This window comes from Denticeps clupeoides, unplaced genomic scaffold, assembly GCF_900700375.1.
Source record: "Denticeps clupeoides unplaced genomic scaffold, fDenClu1.1, whole genome shotgun sequence".
Lineage (NCBI taxonomy): Eukaryota > Metazoa > Chordata > Actinopteri > Clupeiformes > Denticipitidae > Denticeps > Denticeps clupeoides.
In genome coordinates, this window is record NW_021630085.1 from 211,056 (window position 1) to 221,276 (window position 10,221).

The window sequence follows — 10,221 nt, forward strand, 5'->3', positions numbered from 1 at the left end:
AGCATTGAACAGGGTGGGACTCTGGCTCAGCCTCAGCAGTCCTAAAAATGGCCATCTGGACCTCCCTTTTACCTTTTTATTTTGTAACAAGATGAAAAAAAAGACACTTCACCTCCAATCGGAGGACACGTCTCCAATCAGTGCTGTCCCTGTACCGATTGTAAGGTGCTCTGGATAGGGGCTTCTGATAAATTTGGTAAAAAAAAAGAAATCTTGACTGTCTTGTCTTCTTAGGATGGGGACAACGGCATATTTACAAGTGTCCTGGGGTTAATTACATTTGACAAATGGATTTGTGAAAGAATAGATTTAGGTTTTTTATTTATTTTTCTTTTTTGTGAATTTATTAAAAATGGAAATGTAATGTTAATAATTACATTTGTATTGTGACTGGAACTAAATCCTGGCGAGGATTTTTACTTTCTGCACTCGATGCCACACCTCTGTGAACTGCTGAGGTAAATCTAGTTTTTATTACATCAGCATCAGACACTTTCAGTTCATCATACGCATCTCCTCAGGGTTCGATGTGGACATCCACCTCTCCAGTCACCTGTTAACACGTAGGAGATCATTTTTATACTCGTGAACGTGATTTGTGGCAGAAAGTGTGTGTGTGTGTGTGTGTGTCCTCACCTGTCTGAGAGCGTGACAGTCCAGACTGGCCATCAGCTTTGATGGTCCCTGTCTGCGAGGGATGAAGCTCTCTGTCCATGATATTGTGGTGCCAGGAGCAATCAGCCTGTAACAGACGTCACGGTTCCTTACACGTCCAGAACCCCGTAGCCGGACCCTGACCGTGTCACCAGCGCTCACCTGTACAGTTTGTTGTGGGGTGACATGACTCCGGGTCCTTCAACACGCACATGCACGTTCTCCAGGCTGAACTTGAAGTCATTGGTGAACTGCACAGTGACCAGCATCTCCTCGCTCACTCGAGGGGTCCCAGCCACCTGAAGAAGACAGGATCCATCAGACCAGTCGCTCTTCTGTATCCATGGCCTGTCATGGTGGCCACTGCTCACCCAGGGTGATGGATAAATACAGAGGACACGTTTCACCGTGTCACCATGTGCTGTGCTGCAGTGTCTCACCATGACAATCACTTCACCTTCACTAAGCAGCAGTGAATGAAGTGTAAAGACCCCTGACCTGGACCAGGAGTCGTGGCTTGTGCAGGGTGATGACACGCATCGCCGTGACGATCTGACCCGTCTCCTTCACCTTCCCAGTGGTGATGAAGTGCAGATTGGCCTGTTCCACCAGCTTCCCCATGTAGTCCTCCGGACGAACTTTAATCACCTTCCGCTCGGCTGAGAAGAGCAGAGGAAGCGGAGAGCCATCAGCCAATCACACAGCAGCTTTCCTTCCAGCCCATTCTCCTCGGTGTGGAGGTCCTGTTCACATTCCATACGTGAACTGACGTTATTTCACTACATTCTGTTTGTTCATTTAAATCCTGTGTCATCAAACATTCATTTGTTAAATGTAATTCATTTTTATGAGACATTTCATAAAGGATTTGTAGCATAATAAAATGTGCAAATGAATTTTTGAATTTTTCTTGAATTTTTGACAGATGTATTAATTAAATTGAACACATGGATTACCCTCCTCTGATTCAGTGTAATGTTGTAAATATTGTAATTAAGAGCTTTGACATGGATCACTGGTCTTTTTAACCAGTCACTAGGACCTTGAGCTTTGAGAAAATATCAGCTAGAAAAAGTCATTGCAGACTATAGAGTGCACCTATATATCATCATCATCATTTATTTCTTATATAGCCCATAATCACATACAGTACGTCTCAATGGGCTTTGACAGACCCTACAGTTGACGCCCTCCACACTTCTGCACACAAGGAAAAAGAAAGAAAGGAAGAAACGTTGGGAAGGAGTGATAGAGAGAGGGACCCCCTTCCAGGGTAGAGTGAGCCTGCAAGTGGTGTCAGTGCAGGGCTGGTGATGGTACGTCCAATAAGAGAAGTCCTACAGTTGTAGGGTTGGAGAAGTCCAGGATGTAGTCCAGCGTCATGGTCTACATTACGTGTCCATAATGATGCTACTGGTCCATTTGAAGGTCCCTGAAGCTGTAGTTGTTATATTTAGTTGTATATAAGCTGCACCTACTAATTTTTAAAAGAAATGGTAAATAAATAAGTCGCACTTGTGTATAAGCCGCAGGAGATGTTAATGGAGCAAGATGGTGTTGTAAAGTTGATTGAACTTTCTTTAAAGATGTACGTTGCAGAATAATTACAGGCCAGGAATGGAACTGGTGAAAGAAATCACATGAACATTGTTCTCACCATCTCCCGCCCGGGGGTCAAGAGTCACCGTGGGGCTCTGGAACAGGATCTCAGCACTGGGCACGCCCGTGTAGTAGACCACGTAGCCATTGGTATAGGCCTCCACCGTGCGCCGCTGCCCACTGCTGTTACGGAAGTCCAGCGCCAGATCGAACCCGGCACCCACCTTCACCTCCAGGGATGGAATGTCCAGTGCCACATCAGCCACGGGAGGGGTGACGTCCTGCCTCCTAACTCCGTATTCCTCAGCTTTCTCCAACACGGTGCGCTCCTCTGCGCTCCCTGGACATCAAAACACAGGCCTGAGCCGGCAAGCTCTACCCAGCAGAGGGCGCTGCAGCGCCACCACCACCGAAACTTGCTCTTCTTGGTGAACTGAATGAATTCAGCTTCTCTGCAAGTTTGGTTTAGGGTCAGTGAGAGGTGTCTGGAGCATGAGAGCTGCTGTGCACCATGAAACACGCACCCTCGGGAAATTTGTACATGCTGGTGATGTCACTGCGGCCATTGCTGCCAGGGGCCTTGGTCAGGACCAGCCGGCCAACGTGACTGGTGTTCACCTTCACTGGCGTCAGCGTGCCGTCCCGGCTCCTCTGGTAGAAAACCACATCGCTGTTCACCTGAGGGTGCACCAGCAGTGATAGTGAGGGCTTTTCAATGGTGTTCACTCAATTAAATACTTAATTACTATAAAAAATCAGAGTTTACCTCTGCAAATACAAAGGGAGCATCGAATGGGTAGCAGACCATGCCGTGCTTAATGGCATAAACTGATGCAGGACCACATCTGTACATACCTGAAACACACACACTCACACTCACATATATTATATTACATCATATTATACTATATTTGTATTATATATTTGCATTTCAGTCACCATCGCTGGTCTCCTGGGGTGTAGCATCCACCACCTGCCACCCCCCGAAGCCCTCAGGCAGGTCTAGCCGGGCCATGTAACACTCATTCCAGCAATGGTAATTCCTGAACACACACACACACACACACCGTTTAATCTCAGGCGCTTTTCTGGAACTGCACTCTGCAGCTGACCTCGAGAAATCTCCTACCAGATGGAGTCTCGGGTGCGGGAACGGTCCACCTTCCCGTTCTCGTCCAACAGGATGTCCGTTTTCAGGTTGCCATCATTATCATGGGCAGAGAAGAAGTTGGTGACAACCCTGGCCGGAATGCCCAGGCAGCGAAGGACTGCAACAGCCGACGGGAAACCAGGTTACCCTCAGCTCAGCTACAAGGTTTAAAATTGAAGGACGGGGCTTCAGGTCCTCACAGGTGTTGAAGACGGCGGCGTAGACCCAGCACTGGGCGTAGCAGACAGGGTCTCCACCGTTGGCGTAGCTCAGCAGGATCTCCACGCTGCCTGTCCAGGAAGTGGGTGCCACGCCGTACATGTAGTCCCCACTCCAGTTGCCAACCAGGACCCCTTCATCATCCTTCGAGTTAATCTGGGGACCAGACACACAGGCAGGATCTCCGTGGAAAATGTGTGGAAAAGGGGCAAATCAGTGGGGTGTGGGTACAGGCTCCATGTTTCTCCATCCCCTGAAAGTTCTGAATGAATTTCATACAGCTTACAAATGGGACATCCTGCCAAACCATCACCTGGCGTCGATTCCATCACACTCACCATGGCAGAAGCCTTCCTGGCAATTTTAACTGGGTCTCCTCGGTTGGTGATGGGCAGGGCGCCCTTGTCCATGATGAACAGGCAGGCATCCAAAATTCCAAACTCAAACTGCAGCACACACAGCAGAGGTTTTCATTAACGTATCACGTAGCATCTGGGTCATCAGGCTCTAAACGCAGACGTACTGATCCAGAGAACGCCAATGATCATCACAGTTCCTAACTCCACATGAACAGACCACTTTTTAAAATGGTCCACACCCAGGGAACTCAGACACAGGGTCGATATTCCCATCTTTTTAGCCAAGCATTCCATAACCGTTAACCCTTATTGAGCCTTTTAGTTTGGTTAATATTGGCAACAGTAAGAAGTGTTGTTTTCATTTATCAAATGTAAATGATACTATAATGTAAATGATACTCTTCTTCTTGAGAACATTAAAAAAGAACCAGCTACCCACTACCATCCTGTTGAACTTTTACCGCTCTACAATAGAGAGCATCCTTACCAGCTGTCTCACAGTGTGGTATGGAAGCTGCACTGTTGCTGAGCGTAAGGCGATGCAGCGGGTGGTGAAAACTGCCCAGCGCATCACAGGGACTCCACTTCCATCCATTGAGGAAATCCAGAGGAAGCACTGTCTGCGTCGAGCTCACAGTATTCTTAAGAACTCCTCCCACCCGGCCCACGAACTGTTCTCTCTCCTGCCTTCAGGCAGACGGTTCAGGCTACCACGGACAAGAACCAGCAGACTTAGGAACAGCTTTTTTCCCAGAGCTGTTTCCTTGCTGAACTCCTCTGCCCCCCCCATACACTCCTGATAATCACTGCACTGCACATATCACTTTGTACTGCACATATCACTTTGTACTGCACATATCACTTTGTACTGCACATATCACTTTATGTATATATATATATAACTTAACTTATTTGAACTGTATCCTGCACTTGCTGCTTATTGCACTTCTGGTTAGACCTAAACTACATTTCGTTGCCCTGTACTTGTACATGTGTAATGACAATAAAGTTGAATCTAATCTAATCTAATCTAATACTATAAATGACAAATGTCATGTTTTAGTTGTTATAATGTGTTATAATGTGACAAGGAATAATTTATTAGATGTAGATTTTTTTGCCACCTTGTCGTGGTCGGGGGGTTTGTGTGCCTCAGTGACCCTAACGCAGTCTTCAGGTCGGACACCCGAGTTGGACATGTCTTAGGGTCCATTTACATGACAAAAAAATTTATCCAGAGCACCGTAGAGACTCATCCGTAGAGACAATTTTGGTTGTGGTTAATTATCTCACGAGTTGCTATTGATCTCAGAGGTTTTGCTGGATCCCCAAACCCTCCCACTGACATACGAATCATACGGAAAGTTTGTGATTTCTGAACGCTAATTTACTATGCAAATAGTAGAGCCAAGCCAATGAGAAAATGAGCCCGGACCCGACCCAACATTTACGGCTCTACTGCCTACTTGAGAAATGCTAACAGTGATTGGATTTTTAGCTGGGGTGTGGGGGATCAGAGCATGGAGGGGTGAACTAGAGGGGAAAGACACATACTATGATGCTCATCTCACATAGGCTGCCCTTGATTGTCCACCGGGGCCATTGTTGCACTCGACATGTACACAGGCGTCCACCATAACCACTTGGTCCCAGCCACGCGAGCCTTAAATGTCTCTAGATCCTGGTTCCCGGCAATGAGCCTCTGATCAGAAATCTACCAGAGTAGCATCATGGTGGACACACACTGTGGACCAAGACACAGGACCTGCTCTGCATTGTCCAGTACCTTCAAACATTGAGCCCATTGAGACATACTGAGACATTGAGCTCATTGAGACAAATGTGAATTTGTTCAAAATTCACATTTTGGGCAAAATAAGAAATACATGTTATTGTTGTTACCTGGGGAGGGGCGGAGTCAGTGTGATTTAACAGACTGACTTCCGTAAAGTGTTACCTGTAACATTTACAGCATTTATCAGACAATCAGTATTTACAGGGACAGTCTCCCTGGAGCAACTTAGGGTTAAGTGTCTTGCTCAGGGACACAATGGTATTAAGTGGGATTTGAACCCGGGTCTTCTGGTTCAAAGGCGAGTGTGTTACCCACTAGGCTACTACCAACCTGTAACGCGGAGTAGACACATCTTAATACACATACTGTACTGTACTGTACTCTGGCTGCAGGTTTACCTGACCGTAGTTCCAGGATCTCTCAGACACATCATCATAGGCGCCGTGGTAAATAATGCCCAGTTCGTTCAGAACACACTCCGTCCTCTCCGCCCCATCTTCCAGGTATACAGAGTCATCTGGGAAAAAAGACTCTCACATCTCAGAACACGTCGTAGTGTTATTATCATCCAGACGGTATAATAATACTTGAAGGTGCCAGGACCAGACCTCATATGAGGCTGGATAATCAGAAATCAGTAAAGAACAGTTCAGACCTTTCACCCAGGGATTGAACAGAATGTAGAGTTCCCGGCTGGGGTCCTTTTTTGTCCTGCGAATGCCGTAGGGGGTCACCACGGCAACATACATGCCATATTTTCCCACGATGCAGTCTGCCCTGGGTAAGATGCCCATGGTGAGCACATTGTCGCTGGTGTCTAGGACCCGGCCACCCCACAGCTTGTTCCGCTCCTCACTGGGAAACACCGGGATGTAAGTGCCCTTACTGTACTGGGGGGTCGCCCCTGGTGGACAAACACAAGTAAAATGGTGAATATAACACAGGGTACAAGGCCACTGCAGACACTTTCTCCTCCAAAATGCCATGGTTGATCCGTTTCTGAAGGAGTGTAAAAGGTGAGTAGATATATGCAGTAGTCATGCAAAACTATAACACCAGTACAACTACCTGTACTAGTAAGTAAAATTATAACAGCAGTACTAGAACCTGTACTAGTGAGTAAAACTATAACACCTGTACTAGAACGTGTGCTAGTGAGTAAAACTATAACGCCTGTACTAGAACCATTACTAGTGAGTAAAACTATAACGCCTGTACTAGGACCTGTACTAGTGAGTAAAACTATAACACCAGTACTAGAACCTGTACTAGTGAGTAAAACTATAACGCCTGTACTAGAACCTGTACTAGTGAGTAAAACTATAACACCAGTACTAGAACCTGTACCAGAGAATAAAACTATAACACCAGTACTAGAACCTGTACTAGTGAGTAAAACTATAATGCCTGTACTAGGACCTGTACTAGTGAGTAAAACTATAACACCAGTACTAGAACCTGTACTAGTGAGTAAAACTATAATGGCTGTACTAGAACCTGTACTAGTGAGTAAAACTATAACACCTGTACTAGAACGTGTGCTAGTGAGTAAAACTATAACGCCTGTACTAGGACCTGTACTAGTGAGTAAAACTATAACACCAGTACTAGAACCTGTACTAGTGAGTAAAACTATAACGCCTGTACTAGAACCATTACTAGTGAGTAAAACTATAACGCCTGTACTAGGACCTGTACTAGTGAGTAAAACTATAACACCAGTACTAGAACCTGTACTAGTGAGTAAAACTATAACACCAGTACTAGAACCTGTACTAGTGAGTAAAACTATAACACCAGTACTAGAACCTGTACCAGAGAATAAAACTATAACACCAGTACTAGAACCTGTACTAGTGAGTAAAACTACAATGCCTGTACTAGGACCTGTACTAGTGAGTAAAACTATAACACCAGTACTAGAACCTGTACTAGTGAGTAAAACTATAATGGCTGTACTAGAACCTGTACTAGTGAGTAAAACTATAACACCAGTACTAGAACCTGTACCAGAGAATAAAACTATAACACCAGTACTAGAACCTGTACTAGTGAGTAAAACTATAATGCCTGTACTAGGACCTGTACTAGTGAGTAAAACTATAACACCAGTACTAGAACCTGTACTAGTGAGTAAAACTATAATGGCTGTACTAGAACCTGTACTAGTGAGTAAAACTATAACACCTGTACTAGAACCTGTACTAGTGAGTAAAACTATAACGCCTGTACTAGGACCTGTACTAGTGAATAAAACTATAACAGCTGTACTAGAACCTGTACTACTAAGTAACACTATAACACTGGTAGTCATGAAGAGGTCTAAAAGACTTTCCCATGTTATCATCTTTCATTCATTTTTCAGCCAACAAAGGAAATGTTGTGAGGAAGAAGAGTTTAGGAGGAACTGATGACAGATGAGAGTATTGCAACAGCCTGGCCTCTCGGATATGAAGAAAGGGTCAGCAATTTCACCCTCAGCAATCACCTGCAGGAGACTCTTCAAAGAAGAAGTAAATTGGTGCCAGGAGGAAGTAAAAAGAGATCTTCTGCTGAGCTGGAGGTTCTTAAGATATTCATTTGATGAACTTGAATAACCTTGGTTACTGGAAGGAAAATCATTGTGGGTTTTTAGAGGAGTTGTGAGAATCCAGAAGGATCTGAAGTGGATGATGATATGATAGTGGTGATTAGTGTGAAAACTGTGATTGTGATGAAAGTGTAAGCAAAGTCATTCAGAATCAGCTGACTTCATGACCATAAACAATGCTATGAGCCAGTTGGAACGCCAGATGCTGAGTTACTGAAGTGTAACTCACCAATGACAAACTCCAGAGCAAATTGATCCTTGCTGGGGTCATGGGGTCGGTTGAAGGTGATGCTGATTTGGAACTCCTGCCCCCGGCGAACGATGAGGCCTTCATTGGCGTAGCGGTCAGTGTGGTGCTGCTGCTTGTTGACCTCCTCTGGTTCCTTCAGCATATTCACATCCCAGACATCCAAGTAATCTGCAGTGGAGCAAGAAAAAAGCAAGTTCCTGAGACAGATACCATAGGAACCAGAAAAACCTAGAGAACTTCGCCCATTCACCGGTGAGGGGTGGCGGCCCGCGGGGCAGCAGCATGAACGGCTCAAACTCTGGCACCTCCTCCCCCACAGCATTAGAGCTGGCGATGGGACCAACGCTGCGCCCGCGGATGGACACCTGAGGGCGAACGCGGGTTGTCGCCATGGTTTCAGTTGCAGGAAGTGGGGCTTTAGGCTCAGCCATGACAACAGGTCTGGAGCTGACTGCCAATCAGGATCAAAGCAAAAAGTAAAAAAAAAACATTGACTCCGCCCCTTCCAAAGTAACAAGCCGTATGGGTGGTACACAGGGAACAATCAAGCGGTCCATATCAGCCCCATCTTAATATGAACCCAAGAACACTTGTACTAGGACCTGTACTACTGAGTAACACTATTACACCGGCACTTGAACCTGTACTACTGAGTAACACCATAACACCGGTACTAGAACCTGTACTACTAATTAGAACTATAACACTTGTACTAGTACCTGTACTAGTAAGTAAAACTATAATGCCTTTACTAGAACCTGTACTATTGAGAAAAAAACACCTGTACTAGGACCTGTACTACTGAGTAGCACTCTAACACCGGCACTAGAACCTGTACTACTGAGTAACACCATAACATCGGTACTAGAACCTGTACTACTAATTAGAACTATAACACTTGTACTAGTACCTGTACTAGTAAGTAAAACTATAATGCCTTTACTAGAACCTGTACTAGTGAGAAAAAAAACACCTGTACTAGGACCTGTACTACTGAGTAAACTGTACTAGAACTTGTACTAGTGAGTAAAACTATAGCACCTGTACTAGAACCTGTTCTACTGAGTAAAACTGTAATGCCTGTACTATAACCTGTACTAGTGAGTAAAACTATAACACCTGTACTATAATGTCTTCTACTGAGTAAAACTACAATACCTGTACTTAGAACCTGTACTACTGAGTAAAACTGTAATGCCTGTACTAGAACCTGTACTACTGAGTAACACCATAACGCAGGTACTAGAATCTGTTCTACCAAGTAAAACTATAATGCCTGTAATAGAACCTGTTCTACTGAGTAAAAATGTAACATGCAGTGTATTACATATGGTGATGATACATTGAGCTGTGGCACACACACAAACATTCACCATTAAACCAGAATAAAAAATATGAAAGTTTTAGCCTTTCTAATTCTGAGCAGATTGTCCTGGTCCTTTCTACAGATTACTGAGAGGAGAAGAGAGGAGGTGAGGAGATCACCAACCTGACAGAGGAGAGAAGCCGTCTGGTAGGTCTGGAGCTCTGGACTGGTGTTTGTCGGGCCCCTTCTGCTTCCATTTATATCCTGAGTGGGAAGAGCTGCATGTGTGTGTGTGTGTG

The 10,221-nt window shown here is 45.0% G+C and overlaps 1 protein-coding gene across 1 annotated transcript; it reads right to left on the reverse strand.

The window, feature by feature from the left end:
• Nucleotides 1-304: 304 nt before the first annotated feature.
• Nucleotides 305-10,221, reverse strand: LOC114782599 (coagulation factor XIII A chain-like). Its single transcript, XM_028968457.1, has 16 exons — nucleotides 10,106-10,221; nucleotides 8,867-9,067; nucleotides 8,596-8,784; nucleotides 6,432-6,680; nucleotides 6,175-6,293; nucleotides 3,961-4,068; nucleotides 3,604-3,778; nucleotides 3,383-3,521; nucleotides 3,193-3,296; nucleotides 3,020-3,108; nucleotides 2,778-2,931; nucleotides 2,312-2,593; nucleotides 1,153-1,313; nucleotides 817-953; nucleotides 637-742; nucleotides 305-553 (listed from the first exon to the last, which is right to left on the reverse strand). Exons 2-16 carry the CDS (start codon nucleotides 9,045-9,047, stop codon nucleotides 518-520), a joined length of 2,229 nt encoding a protein of 742 aa, XP_028824290.1. The 5' UTR covers nucleotides 9,048-9,067; nucleotides 10,106-10,221; the 3' UTR covers nucleotides 305-517.

Bases quoted from the DNA above. Each gene is read 5' to 3' on its own strand.
- LOC114782599 (XM_028968457.1), bottom strand. From the start codon at position 9,047: ATGGCTGAGCCTAAAGCCCCACTTCCTGCAACTGAAACCATGGCGACA. The intron at 743-816 runs GTGAGCGCTGGT...CGTCTGTTACAG, and splicing joins CCCCACAACAAACTGTACAG to GCTGATTGCTCCTGGCACCA. The intron at 554-636 runs GTGAGGACACAC...ACGTGTTAACAG, and splicing joins ACTGTCACGCTCTCAGACAG to GTGACTGGAGAGGTGGATGT.